This window comes from Chiloscyllium punctatum, chromosome 20 (genome assembly GCF_047496795.1).
Source record: "Chiloscyllium punctatum isolate Juve2018m chromosome 20, sChiPun1.3, whole genome shotgun sequence".
NCBI lineage: Eukaryota > Metazoa > Chordata > Chondrichthyes > Orectolobiformes > Hemiscylliidae > Chiloscyllium > Chiloscyllium punctatum.
In genome coordinates, this window is record NC_092758.1 from 73,425,441 (window position 1) to 73,448,283 (window position 22,843).

General features: G+C 45.1%; 1 protein-coding gene across 5 annotated transcripts in view; it reads right to left on the reverse strand.

The window, feature by feature from the left end:
- Positions 1–22,843, reverse strand: part of LOC140492194 (A-type potassium channel modulatory protein KCNIP1-like) — a 503,740-nt gene that overhangs the window by 34,475 nt on the left and 446,422 nt on the right. For all 5 annotated transcript variants that reach the window (XM_072591070.1, XM_072591067.1, XM_072591065.1 and 2 more), the window contains exons 3-4: positions 14,873–14,942; positions 12,459–12,529 (exon numbers count right to left, since the gene is read on the reverse strand). In XM_072591070.1, coding sequence (XP_072447171.1) covers positions 12,459–12,529; positions 14,873–14,942 — 141 coding nt within the window. The remainder of the gene's footprint in view (positions 1–12,458; positions 12,530–14,872; positions 14,943–22,843) is intronic.

The window sequence follows — 22,843 nt, forward strand, 5'->3', positions numbered from 1 at the left end:
GTTAATCCCAGTCACCCCTTTCCAACCACAGGAGAAAATGAGGACTGCAGATGGTGGAGATCAGAGTCGAGAGTGTGGTGCTGGAAAAGCACAGCAGGTCAGGCAGCATCCAAGGAGCAGGAGAATCGACGTTTCAGGCATAAGTCCTTCATCAGGAATGATGAGCCCCTCATTTTGGATGAAGGGCTTATGCCTGAAAGGTCGATTCTCCTGCTCCTCGGAAGCTGCCTCTCCAACCAAGCCCCATATTACTGGCTGCATCTCAAACTGATTCTATTCAGTTTCATCATACTGTCACTCAGTAACCCCTTTCCCTCATTGCCTTGTGTTACAGACTGTATCTCTAACAATGTTCATCAGCTCCCCAACACTCTCACTCACCCTCTACACCTCGAGTGCCCTGTGTTAGTGACTGTACCTTTGCTTGTGCTAACCCAGCTCCATCACGTCAGTCAGAAACCCCTCTCCACCTCCACAACAATGTGTTATTGACTGTCAGTGCCCTGTGTTACTGACTATGTTTACTGATGTTAATCAAACTGTCACTCAGAAATCCATGTCTCCCCATTGTGCTCAGATACTCTCTAGTGTTAATCCATCATGGTCACACTGTCGGTCAATATCTGCACTCTCCCAATGCCCCGTGTTACTATCTGTATCTCTACTTTGATTAATCCAGCTTGGCGACACTGTCTCTCAGTATTCCCTCTTCCCCTCAGTGTCCTGTGTTACTGACTATCATAAGGAGACAGTGAGAACCCTGAGGTCACAGTAGATGCAAAACCTGCCCCCACACTTCCCCCCCTCACCTCTATCCAAAGCCCCAAAGTATCATTCCAAGTCTGGCAGAGATTCACATGCATTTTCTCTAACCTGACTTTCTGCATCTGTTGCTTCTGATGTGATCTCCTCTACATTGGAGAGACCGAGTGCAAATTAGGGACCAGTTCAGGCATCGTCTATGGTCTGTATGTTCCAATCAACCCCACCTCTGGTTGCCATCCATTTCACTCCCCTTCCCCTGATGACATGTCCATTCTGGGCCTCCTCCACTGTCAACACAAGGCTACATGGGAACTGGAGGAAGTATACCTCATCTTCCACTTGGGAGCTTACAACCTCATGGCTTAACATTGAATTCACCAGCTTCCAAATCTACCCCCACCCTCCCCCCCACAACCCGATTCCAGGTCCAAACCCTCTCTCTGCCCCGTCCCCTTAACTTGACCCAACCCCATCCATCTTCCTTCCCACCTATGCTCTCCACCTTTCTCACTGACCAATCCCAATCACCTCCTACCTGTACCCACCTATTGCTATTCTGCTCACCTTACCTCCAGCCCCACTCCTCTCCTATTTATTTCTCAGTCCCCTTCCCCCTCTTCCTGTCCTGATGAAAGGTTCTGACCTGAAATGTCAACTCTCTTGCTCCTCTGATGCTGTTGAACTGCTGGCCATTCTCTATCCACACTGACTTTCAAAGGGAATCTCATGCATATTTTTCCTTCTTGGACTTAAAAGTGGAAAATGGATATTGAGTACTGCTTTACATATAGCATACCAGGTGAATGTTATGACTTGAAGATCAAGTGTAATCTTGTGGTGAAAATTCAGTTACAGTAAACTGTCGAGGCCTACCTCAATGTCTGTTACAACTACCAGGAACTAAATTGCAGTAGTTGAGGTGAGATTCATGAGTTGAGAGCGTAGTGCTAGAAAAGCTCAGCAGATCATCCAAGAAGCAGGAGAATCGACATTTCAGGCATAAGCCCTTCATCAGGCATGAGGCTTGGGCCTGGGGGGCTGAGAGATAAATGGGAGGGGGTAGAGTTAGGTGGAAGGTAGCTGAGAAAGTGATTGGTGGATGAAGGTGAGGTAGAAGGTGATTGGTCAGAGGGGGAAGTGATGGGCAGGTCTGGGGGGCGGTGCCGGGTTGTAGGCTTGGGACCAGGATAATATGGGGGGAGAGGAAATGAGGAAGCTGTTGAAATCCATGTTGATCCCATGTGGTTGCAGGGTGCCAAGGTGGAATATGAGGCGTTCCTCCTCCAGGCATTGGGTGGTTAGGGTTTGGCAGTACAGGAGGCCCAGGACCTGCATGTCGTTGACGGAGTAGGGGGAGAGAATTGAAGTGTTCAGCCACGGGTGTTCCAGAATGTTGTCTGAAATGATCCGCAAGAAGGCATCCTGACTCCCCGATTTAAAGGGGATCACACCAGATGCAACGGATGCAGTAGATGACATTGGTAGAGGTACAGGTAAATTTCTGATGGATATGGAAGGATCCCTTGGGGCCTTAGACGGAGGTGAGGGGAGTGGTGTGGGTGCAGGTTTTGCACTTGCTGTGGTGGCAGGTGTGGGGTGTGGGCTGATGGGGGGTGTGGACCTGACAAGGGATTTGCTGAGGGAATGGTCTTTTCGGAACGCTGGTGGGGGTGGGGAGGGAAATATATCTCTGGTGGTGGGGGATCTGTTTAGAGGTGGCAGAAATGGCGGAGGATTAGATTAGATTACTTACAGTGTGGAAACAGGCCCTTCGGCCCAACAAGTCCACACCGCCCCGCCGAAGCGCAACCCACCCATACCCCTACATCTACCCCTTAACTAACACTACGGACAATTTAGCATGGCCAATTCACCTGACCTGCACATCTTTGGACTGTGGGAGGAAACCGGAGCACCCGGAGGAAACCCACGCAGACACGGGGAGAATGTGCAAACTCCACACAGAGAGTCGCCTGAGGCGGGAATTGAACCCGGGTCTCTGGCGCTGTGAGGTAGCAGTGCTAACCACTGTGCCACCGTGCTGCCCGTGATGCATTGTATGTGGAGGTTTAGTGCTGGAAAAGCACAGCAGCTTAGGCTAGTGCTGGATTTGTGAGGCAACTATCTATTAATGGATTTTTAGCAAATCTATTAATGGCACATTTGCCTCATAAATACATAGGCTCCTATCTTGCCCCACTCCCCTACTGTCCCAAAGAGAGCAAGTTTGATGCTGAGAATTCTTGGCACATCAGTCAGAGTGGAGCCCTGATGAACCTGCACTCCAAGGTCTTTTTGTTCAGCAACACTCCCTAGGACCTTACCATGAAGCGAAAAATGTCCTGCTAAGATTTGCTTTCCCAAAATGCAATACCTTGCATTTATCTAAATTAAACTCCATCTTCCACTTCTCAGCCCATTGGCCAAATACATGTATTTGGAAAGGTAAGGACTAATTAGGGATAGTCAACATGGCTTTGTGTGTGGAAAATTGTGTCTCACTAACTTGATTGAGTTTTTTGAAGAGTTGACAAAGAAGATTGATGAAGGCAGAGCGGTGGATATTATCTATATGGACATCAGCAAGGTATTCGACAAGGTTCCACATGGTAGACTGCTTAGTAAGGTTAGATCACATGCGATCCAGGGGGAGTAAGCCAATTGGATACAAAATTAGCTTGAAGGTTGGAGACAGAGTGTGGGGATAGAAGGTTGGTTTTTAAATTAGCAGCCTGTGACCAGCAGTGTGCCACAAGGACGGTGCCTGGTTCATTGCTTTTTGTTACCTATTTGGATATGAATATGGGAGGTACAGTTAGTAAATTTGCAGATGACACTAAAATAGGTGGAAAGTGAAGATGTTTATCTGAGAATACAATGGGACATTGATCAGATGAGCCAATAGGTTGAGGAGTGGCAGATGGAGTTTAATTTAGATAAATGTGAGGTGCTGCATTTTGGTATGGCAAACCAGGGCAGGACTTAAATATGTGGGGAGTTTTCCCAACAGAGCGAGACCAAGGGGTACAGGTGCATTGTTCCTTGAAAGTAGACAGGTTGGTAAAGAAAGCATTTGACACACACTTGCCTTAATTGGTCAGAACCAATGAGTATAGGAGTTGGGATGTCATGTTGCGGCTGCACAGGACAGTGGTGAGACCACTTTTAGAATGCTATGTCCAATTGTGGTCGGCCTTCTACAGGAAGGACGTTGTTAAACTTGAGAGGGTGCAGAAAAGATTTACAAGGACTTTGGAGAGACTGGAGGTTTTGAGTTATAGAGAGGGGCTGAATAGGCTGGGGCTTTTGTCGCTGAGGCATGACCTTATGGAGATTTATAAAATCATAAGTGGCGTGGATAGGGTGAATAGACAAAGTCTTTTTCCCGGGGTGGGGGAGTTCAGAACTAGAGGGCATAGGTTTAAGGTGAGAGAGGTCTAGTCATTGTAATGAGGTCATCCAGATGGACCTCACAGAATATGAGTGTCCTGACTGGGCTGTTAACCTGATCCAATCAGGGAGAGCTGGATGACAGACATAAACAGGAATGTAATAGATGCATTGTATTGTGGGTATTGAGTGAAGCTACTTCCTTCTCACTTTTCCAGAATTCAGATGAAGAAGAGAGACCTTTAAAGGCCATTAAATCCAAAGAGGTAATAGCATATCACAATGACTTGCAGAAGAAAAAAATATACAAAAGCAGTAGCAGAGGTTCTGCTCACTCTGAGAGCTGGCTCTGAGGTTAGCTTTCCAGTATCAAGTACTCGTACATGTAAGTAAGGGATGACTTGGTGATGGGATACTGGTCTCTGTGCAATTACTTCACCATGGTTATTGCCATCTCTTTAAAGTAAGCATTCATTATTTCTGAAGAAGGGTGACTGGACCCAAAATTAACTCTGCTTTCTCCCTCCACAAATGCTGCCAGACCAGTTGAGTTTTCCCAGAAACTACTGTTTTGATTCAATATTTCTTCTTGCATTTTTTTTTCCCATGTAATGACTAGTGTTAGGGGACTGCAGCCCACACCTACTATTGACTTAGTTTCCTTTTTATTCCTCATCTCCATCAAGCTGATTCTATACCCCGATCTCCGGAATCAAAGTGTTCTCTAATTATTGCATAAATCCTATCTCTTGGTCATATTTTGTAGGAAAAGGAGAAAGAAGTATAAACGGGAGTGTCAGAGGTTCTGCTCACTCTGAGAGCTGGCTCTGGGCTAGTCTTTCCAGGATGAAGGGGGTCTTAAGTGGCAATGAAAGAAAAAAAAATGCTCCTGAAGAAATTGGCTCACAGCAGTTGTCTTTGAGTTTGCGTAGGGCATTTCTGGCATTGTGCCATTATATGGGAAGCTCAACTCATTCAATCCTGCCTCAAAGACTGGGCCCAGTATGTGGAAAAAATATGTTTTATTTTTCCAGGCAAATGATATTGAGGCAGATAAAAAGCAACGAGTAATTCTCCTGACAGCTTGCAGACCCACAGCTTTTTCGGTTATTAGGAGCCTAACATTTCCCAAGGCACCAGACACTGAAACCTTTCAAGAGTTGATGGAATTAGTTAAGGAATATTATGACCCCAAGTCTCCTCTAATTCTGAGACATAGTCAGTTTTACTTGGCAGTTTGAGAACTAGGGTAATCCATGTTGGGATTTTTGATGAGGTTAAAATGACTGGACGAGGCATGCGATTCTGGTTTAACCCATAAAGAGATGCTGCGAGACCGTTTGGTATGTGGGATTAATGATGTAACCATGTAAAACTGCCTACTAGCTGAAGCCCAGCTTGACTTCAAGCAGGCACTTCAAGCAACTGGCTTATCTTTGGAAAAACCCCAAAACTCAGCCAAACAGTTAAAATTTTCTTCATGTTTTGAGCTGGCAAGCCATTCTTGTTGTTGCTGGTATGTCAACTCAAGATAGCTAAAGATTCCTTCCATGCCTGAATTGAGTAAGAGAACTCATAGGCTGATATCTAGGAACGTGTACACCCTGGAAAGCCCACCTGCACCTGGTTTGGAACAGTTAAGTTGCTCAGCAACATCCAAATCAGAATCAACCAAAATAAGTGGCTGATTAAATGGTCAGTCAGTTCCCATGGAGGTTGATACTGGTGCAGCTGTATCAGTGATTACTAAAACAAAATTCCCTCTGTGCTCCAAACCTTAAGTTTGCCTCAGACCTCAGCTAGACTGAGAACCTTTCCAAGGTAAGGCTAACACTTCAGTTCTGGTCTCTTATGAGAAACAGCTGGTTCAGTTTCCACTTTTTGTAGTAAAAGACTCAGGCCCAAGCCTGAAGGGGCAAAACTGGTTGAGAAAAGTTCGCCTTGATTGGCTCAACATTTTTTGATAACAAAATGACTGAGTGAAATCCTAACTAATTACCAGGAATTTATTTAGGAAAGTCTAGGGACTACCAGAGGAGAAAGTGAGAACTGCAGATGCTGGAGTGTCAGAGTTAAAAAGTATAGTGCTGGAAAAGCACAGCAGGTCAGGCAGCATCTGAACAGCAGGAGAATCAATGCTTTGGGTATAAGCCCTTCATCAGGAATGTAGGGGGAGGGCTGCTGCTGAGAAATAAATAGAGGGTTGGGGTGGAGCTGGGGGCAAGGTAGCTGGGAAGGCAGTATGTGGATGCAGGTGGTGGTGGTGGTGGGGGGTGGGTGTGATCGTGATAGGTCAGTGGGGAGGGAAGGAAGATGGACAGGTAGGAAAGGTCAAGAGGACGGTGCCAAGTTGGAGGATTGGATCTAGAATGAGGTGTGGGTAGGGGAGATTTGGAAACTGGTGAACTGGTGGAGCGTTTCAGAGAACATCTCTGGGACACACACAGAGAACATCCCCACCACCCTGTGGCTGACCACTTCAAACTCCCCCTTCTACTTCCTCAAGGATATGCACATCCTGGGCCTCCTCCACCACCAGATTAAAGTCACCTGCCAACTGCAGGAAGAACACGTTATCTTCTACCTCAGGGCCATACAACCATTAGGCATCAACATTGTTTCCTTATCTCCCCATCCCCGACCTCATCCAGATCCAACCTCCTTTACATTCCTCATGAAGGGCTTATGCTTGAAACGTTGACTCTCCTGCTCCTTGGATGTTGCCTGACCAGCTGTGCTTTTCCAGCATCACACTTTTTGACTCAGACTACCAGAAGAGCCAAGACCACTTTGCATCTTGATCAGGAAGCAATTCCATGATTCTGCAAGTACTGCCCAGTGCCACTTGCCTTATTTGCAAAAGTAGAAGCAGAAATCAGGCTGGAAAGTGAAGGAAGTATCAAACCAGTCCAATTTCCGGGATAGGCAGCACCGATTGTAGTGATTGTGAAGCTCAATGGGTCAGTTTGCCTTTGTGGGGATTTTAAATAAATAGTAAACCGCTCCATTGGAGGATAAAGTGAGGACGATTGAAGGTACCCTGGCTCTCACGTCTGTACTGGAGCTCAGGTATTCCCTTGGATTGGTGAATTATTACGGACAGTTCATACGTCAGTTGGCACCCTTGCACCTGCTATTGGAAAAGGGGCAGACTTGGAAATGGTCTCATAGCCAAGATGTAGCCTTGAGGGAAGTGAAGGAGCAGCGGTCATTGTCTAAGGTGTTGGCACACTGTGATCCCAAGGGAGATCTGGTGCTGACATGCAATGCCCCCCTGGAGTATCAGGGTAGTGTGGCTTACAGAGAGTCAATTAGAAAGGAATGCCCAATAGCATACACTTCCTGGACTTTGGCTGATGCAGAGCACAAATATGCCCAGATAGAGAAGGGAGGTTTGATAGTCAACTTTGTGTGAGAAAGTTCCACCAATACCTTTACAGATGTAAATTTGTATTAGTAACCCCTGCTTGGAATACTCACAGAACACAAATCTATGGCATCTAAAGCACCAAGTCAAATTCAGCAATGTGCTCTCATTCTAAGTGCATACAGTTACAAGTTGGAATAATGTCCAGGAGGCCATTAGCAAATGTGGATGCCTTGAGCCTCCCATTGGCAAATACAACATCAGTGTTCACCACTGGAAGAGCCCATTCTGGTTTTAAACTTTCTGGACACCCTTTCACCGCTGATGATAACTGACTGTGAATGCTCCAGTACTGGCAAAACTAAAACAGATGGCGGTGATGGGTAACAAAAAGGCTAATCATAACCAGAACAGAAACCTTTCTGGACCCAACAAGACCAGATCACTGCAGAAGACAGCATTTTACTATGGGGAGCAAGAGTGACTGTCCCAAGCAAAGGGGTCAGATACTGACTGAACCCCAACCCAGGGTCATCCAGGGGTTCGAAAATGAAGATGTTGGCAAGAAGCCATATCTGGTGGAACAGGACTGGATGCAGACATAACTGGGGCAGTGCCCAGAATGACAATATTTACCACCAGCATTTGGGAATAGCCAGGTAAACCCTGGACTCAGTTACACATCAACTGTGCTGGCCCTGTCATGAGCTCAATGTTCTTACTCATTGTGAGCGCCCACTCAAAGTGCATAGAGTTCATTCATCAAACACGGGGATGACAACAGAAAAGCTGTGAGCATCTTTTACGAGACATGAGCTCCCAGAAACATTGGTCGCAGGTCATCATTTGCCAGCAGGGAATTCAAGTATTTCCTAAAGTTGAATGGTATTCGGGCATATAAGGGCAGCTCCATAACATCCGTCATTCAGCCTGGCAGAAAGAGCAGTCCAAACTTTGAAGACAGGCTTAAAGAAACAACCTACAGCTTTACTCCATACCAAACTGTCCCAGTTCCCTTTTGATTACCGGACCACCCCTCATGTAACTACAGGGACAGCTCCAGCAGAGTGTTAATGGGGAGAAGACTCTGCACCAGGTTAAACCTGGACTGGGGGGTGGGGGAGGGTGAAACACCATCAGGAACACCAATTGCAAGACACAAGACTCCTCCAAGTGAGAGACACATTTTATTTCAGGGGATGAAACCATGGAAATAGCCCTGCATGCATAGGAGGCATGGTCGATGCTAGGTCAGGTCCCTTACAAGGTTTGGGGAGGTGAGACAGTCCTGATCAAGCACATGGACCACATGAAAGCTGCAAATCCACAGAGAGGTCAGGAGCAAAATGTAATCTGCACCTCAGAACAGACCAGGAATGCTGTTGGAGTCCATGGGTTCTCTCACTTGGTCTAGCGTTGAAGAAACCTCAGAATCTGAGATGGAGACAGCGTATGTCACACCTTGATACCTTTACTGCCTGAAGAAGACAATGTATTTCTTCCAAGACACTTCAGGTACAAGAGGCCTGATACACACCGTCTGTTTCTGAGGCTCAGACAGAGGAACAAGGCCTGTTGTGAAAATGCTCCAGGACAGGCTACAAGAAAACAAACAGGCCATGTCTCCAGCCTTAGAGGGTCTTAAAAGCAGGGAGCTTTTTCATGCAGAGGGTGGTGTGTGAATGGAATGAGGTGCGAGAGAGGAAGTGGTGGAGATGGGTACAATTACAACATTTCAAATGCATCTGGAGTGGTATATGAAAAGTAAGGGTTTAGAGGAATATGGGCCAAATGCTGGCAAGGGGACTAAGTCAGATGGGATGTCTGAACAAGTTGGACCGAAGGGACTGTTTCCATGCTGTATGACTCCATAATTCTATAACTGACCTCCAACTTATTTCACATATTGCCTAACTGCGTCATTCAGTTTCTGATTTAACACTCCTTGTCACTCATGGTGGTATTCCATACCCTTCCCTGCTTCAGGCCCTCCTGCTGCCCTCTTTCCCTCCTCTCTAGATTCACTGTCTCCATTACCCAACTTCAGATCTGAAAACATCCCCACTCTGGATCTGACCCTCCTTCCCACACTCAGCTTCTGCCCTTCACATGCTTCAGACTCAATTTGCCTTCTTCCTGTCCCTTCCCTTGCTCTGTGCCTGATCTGCCTCCGTTCTCTACCCTTCAGGAAAACCTACCCCATTCCTCCACCGCCAGATCCAACCAACAATGCCATCCCCTCCATGGATCTGACAACTACCCTCACCCGCCTTCCAAATAAACTGATTTCTGCCATCTCCTGGCATCCTGCTCAGGATTCCTCCTACAGTCCAAAGATGTGTAGGTTCGATGGCTATGCTAAATTGTCCACATTGTCCAGGGATTTGCAGGTTAGGTGGATTAGACATGGGGAATGCAGGGTTACAGGGAGAGACTGGGGGGGGGGGGGGGGGGTGGGTGGGTCTGGGTGGGATGCTCTTTGGAGGGTTAGTGTGGACTTGATGAGCTGAATGGCCTGCTTCCATACTGTAGGGATTCAATGATCCTAAAGATTTCAATCCAGGTCTCCAGAACATTACCAGGGTTTTGGATTAATAGTCTAATGCCAGTACCACTAAGCTATCACCTCCCAATGTCATTTCCATGTGATTGCAAACTGAATATTACCATCTCAATGATGATGACGTGAGCATCAATGACTTTAAAAAGAGACTAATTCTGGCTCAAGATGACCCACAATTTGGGCTGTGGGAGGAGGGAAACATTCTTCATCATCTGTCACGTCAGTGTGGTGATGCTGTCCTCTCAATGTAAGGTTACAATGAACAAGAACAAAGAACAGTATTGCACAGGAACAGACCCCAAGACTACATGATGCCTTTCTGAACTGAAAACATACTGCCTCAACAGAATCCATATCCCTTTTTTCCCTCCAATACATATTTCTATCAAGGTGCCTCTTAAAATTTGCCATTGTATCCAGCTTCACCACCTCCTTTGGCATCACATTTTAGGTACTTACTTGCCTCTCATCTCTTTTAAACTTACCTCTTTTTACTTTAAACCTAGGTCCCCTGGTAATTGACATTTCTACTTTGGGAAAAAGACTATCCATGTGATCCATGTCTCACATAATTTTGTAAACATCTATCAGGTTACCCTTCAGCCGCCGATGTTAAGTGAAAACAAACCAGGTTTGTCCAATCTCTCCTCATAGCTAGTACCCTCCAAACCAGGCAACCTCCTGGTTAACTATTTATGTAGCCTCTCCAAAGTCTCCATATCCTTTGCATAATGTGGCAACCAGAACTGTACACCAAATTCCAAATGTGGGCGGCACGGTGGCTAGCACTGCTGCCTCACAGCGCCAGAGACCTGGGTTCAATTCCCGCCTCAGGCGACTGACTGTGTGGAGTTTGCACATTCTCCCCTTGTCTGCGTGGGTTTCCTCCGGGTGCTCCGGTTTCCTCCCACAGTCCAAAGATGTGCAGGTCAGGTGAATTGGCTATGCTAAATTGCCCGTAGTGTTAGGTGAAGGGGTAAATGTAGGGGTATGGGTGGGTTGCGCTTTGGGGGATCGGTGTGGACTTGTTGGGCTGAAGGGCCTGTTTCCACACTGTAAGTAATCTAATCTAAGGTTCTATACAGCTGCAACATGACTTGCCAATTTTTATACTCTATGCCCCAACTGATGAAGGCAAACATGACATTCACCTCTTGACCACCTTATCCACTTGTGATCCACTACATTTTGTGGCTGATGTGGGTTTGGGAATGGGAAGGGGGTCAGAGCGCAGCAGGAACTGCCTTGTTGATGCAATGTGCTGGTCACACAGCCAGCATGGTACCTTCACCAAGTTGGTGTCCAAGGTGAGGTTGAAGCTGAGAGAATACTGGAGATATGGTTCTCATTATCAGGGTGTAGTCTATCTTATTGTGTGGAGGAGTGTGTGCAGCCCTTACCTGCAGGGTATACCACCACTGACTGTTCTCAGTGTTGAAAACCTCTCCTGCTCCTTGTGTTCCCAACATGGGTTATTTCCAGCATGGGACCAGTGTCCAGTTGCTAGTGGGGTGGTAGTCACTGAAGCTGCCTTCCTCAGGTGGATGAGGGAGGAGGGGGTCGCAGGCAAGACCAGGAGTAACAGGAGGCCAAGAGACACCCTGATCAAGGAGAATTTGCAACTGCAAGGCCACCCATGATTTGGAGATGCCGGTGTTGGACTGGGGTGTACAAAGTTAAAATTCACACAATACCAGGTTATACTCCAAAAGGTTTAATTGTAAGCACACTAGCTTTCGGAGCGGCGGTCCTTCATCAGGTGGTTCACAACTACCTGATGAAGGAGCGGCGCTTTGAAACCTAGTGCTTCCAATTAAACCTGTTGGACTATAACCTGGTGTTGTGTGATTTTTAACTCAGAGTGTGTGGTATGCACAGGAGGACCAGAGATGTTCATCCCTCTTACATTTCCTGGGAAGAGTGAGGCACATAGTTGGCCTTGGCTCTGTATGTCTCAGGACACTATAAAAAAACTGTGTCAGAATTCAGAACTGGACCTGAGGACTGAAGGAGTTGGGTTGGTGGGGGGAGGTGGGTTGGTGGGGGGAGGTGGGGTGGGGGGGCGGGGTTGGTGGGGTGGTGGAAGAACATCTCCTAATTCCAATGATGTTAACCACCTCCCTCCCACTGTCACTCTGTAACCACTCTCCAACCAAAGCCCTGTGTTCCTGTCTGTATCTCTACTGATGTTAATCTAGATCCCTCTCACTGTCATTCAGTAACCCCTAGAGCCCTGTGTTAAGGAATGTATCTTTAGTGGTTTTTATCGAGTTCCCTCACACTTGGTTGAGCTTAATCATTCTATTCTGTATTTAGTGTAAACACAGTTGCAAATATTCATGCAGTGTCCAGTTATCATGGAAGAAGAGTTACCTCAAATTTGATGGATCCATTATGTGCACTGTCAAAAGCATTGAAGAGGTAATGCGCATACATGCTGGCATCTGGAAGAAAAGACAGACGTAATAAGAAATCATTCACCGGAGCCTAGAACTGGTCACAATTATGGATAGTCATCTCTGTAACTGCTTTCTGCAATAATTAATTCAAATCTTTGACTGCTGTCTTTAGTAATTCCATATGTCTTTTACTGCTCTCTGTAATAATTGATTACATTCTGTTAGTCTCTTACAATTCATCACAGCCTGAAGCTGCACTTCATAATAAATCACTGCAGTTTGAAGATGTTTTCTGTAATAATTCATTACAGCCTGTATTACTCTGTTATAGCCTGTTCATGTACTCTAACATCTACTCTGTTCTAATTCACTGCAGTCTGTAACTTCACTCTGTAATAATAATTACGGTTTGTAACTGCACTCTGTAATATTCCTTACAGTGTGTTTTTCTGTATTCTAAAACAATATATTGCACACTGTAACTGGTCTCTGTTATAATAAATTAAAGTCTGTAACTGCTCTATTATAATACACTGCATTTTACATTAATCCCTCAGACTGTAATTGCTATCTATAATAATTTATTACACTCTGTAACTAATCCCTGCAATAATAAATTACAGTCTGTAACTTTAGTCTCTAGCTGCTCTCTACAATAATTATCTACTGTCTCCAACTGCTCTCTATTGTAATTCAGTTACAGTTTGTATCTATTCACTGTAAAAATTAATTATTAGCCATTACTATGCGATTGTTTAATTTATGAGAATGTGCCCTTGGGATCTTTTTGGTTTAGATTCCCTTTGCAGTAATGTTGGAGGTTTCTTTCCTGGATCTGTCTCAGGGCCCTCCTAGCTGAGCTATCTGATATGCATGGTGGGCAGCTGTTCTGGTTTAACTCCATGGTTTAACAGGCAGCCTGCACCTATTGTTGTAATTCAGATTGAAGGCTGGTGCTTGGGGTTGTGTGCGGAACAAGATTTGACCAGTCAGAGCAGAGGACGCCACGGTGGCACAGTGGTTAGCATTGCTGCCTCACAGCGCCAGCGCCGGAGACCCGGGTTCAATTCCCGCCTCAGGCGACTGACTGTGTGGAGTTTGCACGTTCTCCCCGTGTCTGCGTGGGTTTCCTCCGGGTGCTCCGGTTTCCTCCCACAGTCCAAAAAAAAAATGTGCAGGTCAGGTGAATTGGCTATGCTAAATTGCCCGTAGTGTTAGGTAAGGGGTAGATGTAGATGTAGGGGTATGGGTGGGTTACGCTTCGGCGGGGTGGTGTGGACTTGTTGGGCCGAAGGGCCTGTTTCCACACTGTAAGTAATCTAATCAAAAAAGGACGCCACCTGAGAGTGAAGTGGGAAAGTTCAGTAGAAAATATAACCCTCAGATTCATGGGCTCGCGTTAGAGCCAAAATATCAACAATACCATTTTAAATTCACCATGAACCTTCACCCTTTCAATTGTAGGAGAGATGGTATGTGTGGTGAGTAACCAATCTGCTTCCATGATTCAGTCAATCATCGAAACATGATAATGAGCCAGCACAGTTCTGGTTTTCACTCTATTCCAACAGAGGTTCTGGCCAAGTGGGTTTTGGGAACCCATCAGCTGAAGGGTGCATAGAACAGGTACCTGGATTCACATCACTGCTTGGGGGTCAGCTGGAGCAAGGAATGCCACATCTAACAGTCTGGTCATATAAAATAATCTGTTTCTGCTCTGGGATCAGACACAAATCAACATCCACTCTGACAATCTGATTCCTTGCAAACACGTCCTGTTCCACCAACCCTCTGCCAACCTATCAGATAGGAAGCAGCAACCTTCTTTCTTTTCACCAATCTCTTGCACCCCTCATCATCCAATTCCTGATTGTGAGGGCTACCTACTTTTTGTGACTCTCAGTTGAGCTGGCTGTGAAGCTAAACACTCTCCATTCACTCCCCTCCAGTAAGCATTGGGTATTCAGGAAAGACAGGGTGTGGTTGAAGAAGTTAGCAATGATTCTTCAAATGTAACTTTGATGGATTCCTTTCAGAAAAAGAATATTTTGGAAAACACTATCTGAGGAAGATGACAGATGATGTTTAGTCTTTGCAGATAGATTGGGAAGGTCAGGTGACCTTGGAGCCTGTATTTCATAATGCTCTCTATCACCAGAGAAACACCCACCTTCTGCCTGCGTCTGTTCAGAGCAGTATGAAGGCAATTACTCGGTATTTCCATTATAATTGCTTCAGGACTGGCAGATGATAAACTAAGTGAGCTTGGGTTTTCATTCTTCAAACTCCCATTACCTCAAGCCGCTCATTTCATGGATTCAGGACCTTATGAAACAACAATTGGAGTTTCCTTGTTTATTGGAATGTTTTGATGGAACTATCACTCACCTCCCTGTGGAAAGAACTGTGAATAAATTTGCTTAAAGGTCTCCTCATTGACAACTCCACTGGGACATTCCTGGGGAAAAAAGAACAAACAACAAATGAAATGAAGCTTGGAGATGTGGAATTCGAGGACCAATGTTCAATGACTTGAGGGAAAATTACATTGAGCTTTGGTGAATGAGCCCCTGAGAATGCAGACCAAACGATTCTGAGGTAGCTTGTTCATCTGGATACAGAGAAGATGCTCTCCCTCTTGAAGATATCTAGAACCAAGGGACATAAACAACAAGGTACCCATTTGGAGAGAGAGGGGAGGATGAATTTATTCTCCCAGAGGAACATTAAGTTTTGGAAGTTGCTCAAGAGCAGTGGAGACTGATTCATTGAATCTATTCAAAAGGCTGAATATTTAAGGCTTGCTCCAGCGAGTTAATTATAAATGATTTTTACTGAACAAATCCATGATGACTCTTCTGAATCCATCCTGCAAAGACCACATTATTACAATTTATTTTACTTTTGGACTGTCAGCTTAAAGAGGAATTGGAGCATGTTGAGAGTTGAAGACCACGTTGTCCTGTCCTACAATCCTGAGTGTGGAAACAGGCCATTCGGCCCAACAAGTCCACACTGACCCTCCGAAGAGTAATCCACCCAGACCCATCTTCCTACCCTTTTACTCCTGACTAATACACCTAACCTATACAACCCTGAACGCTATGGGCAATTTGGCATGGCCAATTCACCTAACCTGCGCATCTTTTGGACTGTTGGAAAAAAAACTGGAGCACCCAGAGGAAACCCACACAGACAGTAGCCCGAGGCTGGAATTGAACCTGGTTTCCTGACATTGTGGGGTCGCATGCTAACCACTGAGCCGTTGTGCTGTCCTGGAGCAGTAAGAGCAAAAAACAGATAGTCCAGAACTGAAGGACTCTGAACGTGGGAACAATTGCTCAACAACAACGTTTTGATTGGCTTCTGACTAGATGACCATGGATGCGTGCTCCTGTGGTCCAGAAACCTCTAGCCTGCAAAGAGAAAGTATGAAGAATCTCTTGCTCTCTCCTGTGTGGTGGTACTAGAAACAGATAACCTGTAACAGATAGCTGGCTGCCATTCACTTTCCTCTGTAAGCTGCCTGTTGAAGGACGAATAAAAACATCTTCAGAGATGTCGAAAGGACAAATTCTCAACCAGTGAATGATTGCCTGAACATCAATGGGGAGGCAAGCTTGTGCCAACATCAAAGAATCAAAAGGAAGCAAGAGCAAGCAGCTCACTGAATCCTGTGGTCCAGCCTGGTGCTTGAAAAGTGTGGGCCAGGTTTTACAAGGTGTGGCACAAACAGTGGCAATCTCACACAGATTGCCACTGTGTTCCTTTGTTTTGTGAAAGGAGAGAGCTCCAGATTTCTGACAGGAGATTCTACTCAGGGGTCCTTCAGAAAATGTAGAGCCTGTACTTTCAATCTGACAGTGCTTTTAGAGTGAAGGAGGGCAGGGTAACAGGTGGGATGGGCAGTCAAGTGCAAATATGAGTGGTGACAGCTGGGTAGGATGCCAGTAGGAAGTATGTCAAGTGGGTAGGTTGCTAGGACAGTAGGGTCCAGGTTGCTGGGGGTAAGTGAATAAAGGGTGGGTTGTCAGGGGCACCTTGGGAAGGATGCCGCATGGTTCAGGAGTAGGGTGTCAGGTGGGTAGGGGGAAGGGTGCAAAGGAACCAGGTAAGTTAGTCAGAATTTAGCCAGGGTATTGGGTGTGAGAGAAATCAGTTTTGGTGGAGGGCAAGTGAGGGTGGGTGTCAGGTCCACGGATGGCATTTTGTGTTGGGTCTGGCAATGGGGGATTGGGGTTGGTGGGGCTGGGAGGATAGAGAATGGAGGTGGATCAATCTCAGACCAAAGGAAGGGAGTGGGTCAGTCCAGAGTGTGGGAGGGGGGTCAGATCTGAAGTGGGAGAAGGGTCCAGATCTGGAGCTGGGTGATCGAGAGAGTGTGCTTGTGAGGAGAGAAGGAGAGGGTCAGAAGAGGGGTGTGGAGTCCCAGCGTGAGTGAGAGGGGTTGTTAAGTCAGGGACTGAATGATGTAATTGGGGGTGTGTGAAATAAGTTGGCGTTGAGTTGAATCGTTACTCAGATGTTAGACTAGATCTGATGTTACTCAGGTGTCTCATAGTCTAATCTTCCATGAGTAACTATTGTACTCAATTTCATCAGAAACCTCTGAATTGTCTGATTTAAATTGATCATTAAGAAGCCTTCCAAATGTAGGGAGATTGCCAATGGGATCGGGCTAAGTCCTTCAGAACCTACTTGGAAGTGGATTCTGCAGGATACTCATGCACACCTCCTACATATACAGGGAAAACAACTGTGGAGAATATGGGCCTTTGTTTCACTAAGTTTTAAAAAGGATTTTCCCATCCTTAATATCCATATCTTATTTATCTTTGTGTGTCAGTCTGTTTATCTAGATTTAAGAAGGGGTAGAGTTTAAGTCACAGCTTCAAAAGATTGCAATTACTACTTCCATTTTGCCATTGGTTAGAGAAAATTAGTTTGTAATAAGCTATTATATTCTTGCTAAGTATAGAAACCTGATGAGTGCTTTACTCTGAATTTGTCAATCCAGTAAACTTTGGAATAGTTTGACAAGATATTTTCACATCTGTGACAACTCTGGGAATGGTAGTCATGATTTGGAGATGCTGGTGTTGGACTGGGATGGGCAAAGTTAAAAATCACACAACACCAGGTTATAGTCCAACAGGTTTATTTGGAGGCACTAGCTTTTGAAGCGCTGCTTCTTCATCAGGTGGTTGTGGAGCAGAATCATAAGATACAGACTTTGTAGCAACAGGATTGCAGTGTCATGGAATGTAACATTAAACAGATTTATGTCTTTCATCTTTCAGAATTATCATGTTAGTTTTGGTTCCTAAATATGTAAATCCAAGAACATTTTTAAAGTTGCTTTCTCAAGATATCGTTTAACAATAGGCGTCATCTCAGCTCAGATAATGCATTGAAGGTGTGAAGTTAAAGTGTCTGAGTTCCAGTGGTAGGTCAGACTGATTCTATTCCTAAAGTGGGATTTATGCAACCTTACATGGCATTGTGTGATTTTTAACTTAGGGAATATTAGGATTTGAGTTTTAGTGCACTACTCCAGGAAGTCTTGAAAAAGTTTGGGAGTCTTGTGTCAGAATATTTTGGAACAAAGACAATTAGATGTGGAGATGGCCAATGTTAAAGGGATAAAAGAAAATATCAGGTTTTATAGTGTTGAAACTATGATGGCAGTAAAAACTGCTGAAGCCTTCTAGAAGAGATGACCTGATCAAGTTACAACAGATCCCAAAAACCAGGTTGACTGAATTAGCAAGTAAACTAGAAGTGGCATTGCCTGCCAAGGTTAAGAAGGCAGAAATAATTAAAGACGAAAAGCAGTATTTGGGCTAAATAGAGACATATGAGGTACCAAGTATTCCAAGTAGTGAGACACTGGAATCAATTCATATAGAGTTACAGTTAAAACAGTTTGAAGCTAAAGGCAGTGGAGAAAGACAAAGGATGAGCAGAAAAAAATAGTAAAAGGAGATGGAATTGAAAAGAATGGAATTGGAAATGAGAATGATATTATTGCAAAAGTGGATGCCGGGAGATGAAGAAATCTCTGATGGGGAGAATTCCAGTTATTATCTGAACAGTACAGCAAGGAAATGTTTTAGGTTTGTATGGGTTTTTCCAAAATTTCAGGAAATCAACATGAAGGCATTATTTATTCCTTCTGAGAAAATAATGGATCAGATGGGGGTGACTAAAGCAGGTAAAGTACAGGAAATTTATACTCTTACTGTCACAGGAGGTTTCTAGGGATTATAACACTGTAACTAATGCCTATGAGTTACCTCTAGGTGCAAATGTTTTGTAATATAAGGGAAAAGTCTAGGTAAAACAGCATTGAATTTGAAAGAGGTAAGCAAAGTAATTTTAGAGCTTTGTAAATGACTTCAACTCAGAATGTTCATATCCATCATTCTCGAGGTATAATTTAACAATGTACTATCTTATGTAATTTTTAAAAATCCATTGAAGACCAAACGGTTGCAACCTCTTGATAGACAGCAATAATAGCTAATGACTGAGATAAATAAAGAAACATAACATTCAACCCCAGGTGGCATTGTGACACAGTAGTTAGCACTGCTGCCTCACAGCACCAGGGCCCTGGGTTTGATTCCAGGCTTCGCTGACAGTCTGTGTGGAACTTGCACCTTCTCTTCATGTCTGTGTTGGCTTCTGCTGGGTGTCCACAGATGTGCAGGTGGATTGGCTATGCTGTAGTGTCCCGGGATGTGCAGGCTAGGTGGATTAGCCATGGGACATGCAGGGTTACAGGGATGGGTTGGGTCTGGGTGGGATGCTCTTTGGAGTGACAAAACAGACTCGACAGGTCAACTGGCTTCTCTCTGCATTGTAGGGATTCTACGATTTTTCAACCTCCCTAATACATTCCATAAGGAGTGAGGATCAGAAGACATCATAAAATCAGCATATGAAATACCAATTTCAAGGAATGCAGGAATACGCAAAACTCATGCATCAATAAACACTTTGCATGTCCAAGTGATTAAAACAACATGGTTTTAAGTCCCCCCTCCCAAGCATACCCTTAGCAAACACCAAGCTATCAAAAACAATATGGATGAAGTCAGATCTAGACTTACCTTCCAGAGGCAGATGAGAGACTGCTGTGTGCTCTGTTTTACAGAGAGATGAATCACTCCTGCCATACCTGACTGTGCCTTGCAAGGGACCGCACAGCATCCTCAGGTAAAGCAAAGGGCAGAATTGTATGCTTCCTAATTGTGACAATGCTGCTGTCATTTTAAAAAGGTTATTTGAAGTGAGGTTGTAAAGGCAGAGGTGTCAAACAGTCCAGGGAGCTAGATAGCTAAAAGAATTTAACAATGGAAGGGGAGTAGCCAGTTCTCCCAGTTCAGGGTTTCTAGTTTGTTTTAGCTGTAGCACTCACAAGGTGTTTGAGTCCCAGAAGGGTTGTAAGCTTCAATAAATGATTCCTCACTGACTTTCTCTGAAATCTCTCTCTGGATGTTGTTTCTTCCTGCCTGTAAGAATCTGTGTTTGAAATTATCGTTCTGCCAAGGGGTGTTTCTATATTGGAACTGCTCCTTAGTTAAGTTGCTGCATCAGGTTGGTTAAGTGTTCCAATAGTTAAGGTTTTCTAAATTCTGCTTTCTTTTGCTCATGTTTCATCTGTAGTGTTTAAATAAATTCTGTTTTGCTTAAAGCTGGTTTGACCAGCTGCATCACACTTGGAACACCCACTTCACATCTGCCTTTAAAATAAGAAAAAGTTAGGGTCTAGACTACCTTCTTAAAATATTTTGAGGAGGGTCTAACACTAATGAACACCTCTTGGTGCTCAGATGAGGTGACTGTGTGAGCCACTGGTCCCCGGCCCTGAAATACCTTACAGTGAAATGCCATCCCGACTATCTGCTGCACGAGTTCACCTCTGCCATCCTGACAACACTCTACATACCACCCCATGCGGATCTGAAGAATGCCCTGGATGAAATTTACACAGCAACAAATTCTCTGTAAACAAAATTCCCTGTGACTTTATCATGGCCGGTCACTTTAACCAAGCCAGCCTCAAGAGGGTGCTGCCAAGATACCACCGGCCCCCACTCGAGGACCGAACATCCTGGAGCACTGCTGCACAACCTACCGCTCCATCCCCTGCCCCCGCTTTGGAAAATCAGATCACAGCACCGTGTTCCCCCTCCCAGCTTACAAGCAGAAACTGAAATGGGAGGATCCTTCGCAGGAAGTAACACAATGCTGATCCGAGGCTCTGGAAGAGCTTCTCCAGGACTACCTAGAATTGATGGATTGGACCATGTTCAAGAACACAGCAGACAGCCTAGATGAGTATGCCACCATTGTCATGGACTTCATTAGCAAGTGCATGGAGTGCTGTGTACCAACAAAGTCAATCTGGGTGTGCCTCAATCGGAAACCCCCTTGGATGAATTGGGAAATCCATCCCCTGCTGAAGACCAGGCGTGCACATTCTAGTTGGATGACCCAGACTTATACAGAAAATCCACATATGACCACCACAAACCATCAGGAATGACAAAGAGGCAGTACCAGACCAAGTTAGAGGCCCAAACCAACCATATCCACACCTGTCACCTGTGGCAAGGCCGAAACAACATTACAGGATACAAAATGAAGCAGAGCAAGATAGCGGACAAAGACACATCCCTCCTTGATGCACTCACTGCTTTCTATGCTCAGTTTGAGCAGAATACCAGTGGCAAGGTATCACCTACCCCAACAGTCCCAGACGTACCTGTGCCCACTGTCATTGCTGCAGATTGGTCTTCCTGGGAATCAACCTAAAGAAAGCTGAACACTTAGGATGTGCGCGGACCGACTGGCGGAGGTCTTCACCAACATCTTCAACCTCTTCCTCCTAAAAACCAAAGTCCTCACCTGCTTCAAGAAGACCACCCATCATCCCAGTACCTAAGAATTCACATGCAATGTGCCTTTATGATGATCACCCTGTGGCTTTGACCTCCACAATCATGAAATGCTTCAAGAGGCTGGTCATAGCTCACATCAACTCGAGTCTCTCAGCCAGCTTCCATCCCCTACCAGTTGACCTCTCAATGTAACAGACTGATCTCACAACTCTGAATCCTAGGTCTCAGCTCTGCCCTCTGTAACTGGATCCTCAGCTTCCTAATCCATCAACTGCAATCAGTGAAGATAGACAACTACACCTCCTCCACGATAACACTCAACACTGGAGCACCCCCAGGATGTGTTCTCTGCCCCATACTGTATTCCCTGTACACCCACAACCATGTGCCCAAATTCTGAATGAATTCCATCTCCAAGTTTGCTGACAATACCGCTGTGGTAGGATGGATATTGATGATGAGTCAAGTTACTGAAAGGAAATAGAGGGCTTGGTGTCATGGTGTGATGAGAATAACCTCTCTCTCAATGTAAGCGAAATAAAACAACTGATCATTGACTTCAGAAAGAAAGGAGGAGAACATGCCCCATCTACATCAACGGGTTAGGGGTGGGGAGGGTGGAGAGCGCCAAGTTCCTCAGAGTGACAATAACTGACAACATGTGCTGGACTTCCCACGTAGATGTGAAGCTCAGGAAGGCACAACAACACCTCTTCTTCCTCAGGCGGCTTAGGAAATTCAGCATGTCCATAAGGATCCTCACCAACTTTTACAGATACACCATAGAAAGAGTACTGCCTGGGTGCATAACAGCCTGGTATGGCAATTGCTCTGCCCAGGACCATAAGAAACTACAGAAGGTTGTGTGCACAGCCAGGCCATCACTGAAGCCAACCTCCCATCTATGGACTCCATTTACACATTTTGTTGCCAGGAAAAGCTGCCAACATCATCAAAGACCCAGCCCATCCCAATAATGCTCTCCTCCAAACTCTTCTGTCAGGCAGGAGATACAGAAGCTTGAACACACCCACCAGCAGGTTCAGAAACAGTTTCTTCCTGGCAGTTTTTGGGCTGACGAATGGACTCTCTAACTTCAAATAATGTTGATCTTGCTTCACGCAGCTCCTGTACAGTGTAACTTGTGGGCCTCACTCTGTCTAACACTTTATGATCTGTTTGTCCTTACTTACTGCAATCTACCTGTACTGCTCGCAACAAAGCTTTTCACTGTACTTAGGTACATGTGACTATAATAAATCAAATCAAATAAGGTATATAGTCATTAATACCCACAGGATTGGGTTAAATGATGAAATTTCTTCTTATTTATTTCTAAAGATTCTCCAAAGGAATCTATGGAGTTAGCTCATTTGAATTGGTTTATGGTCATGTAGCTGTGGGCATGTTCTCCTCCTTTCTTTGTGAAGTCAATGATCAGTTCTTTTGT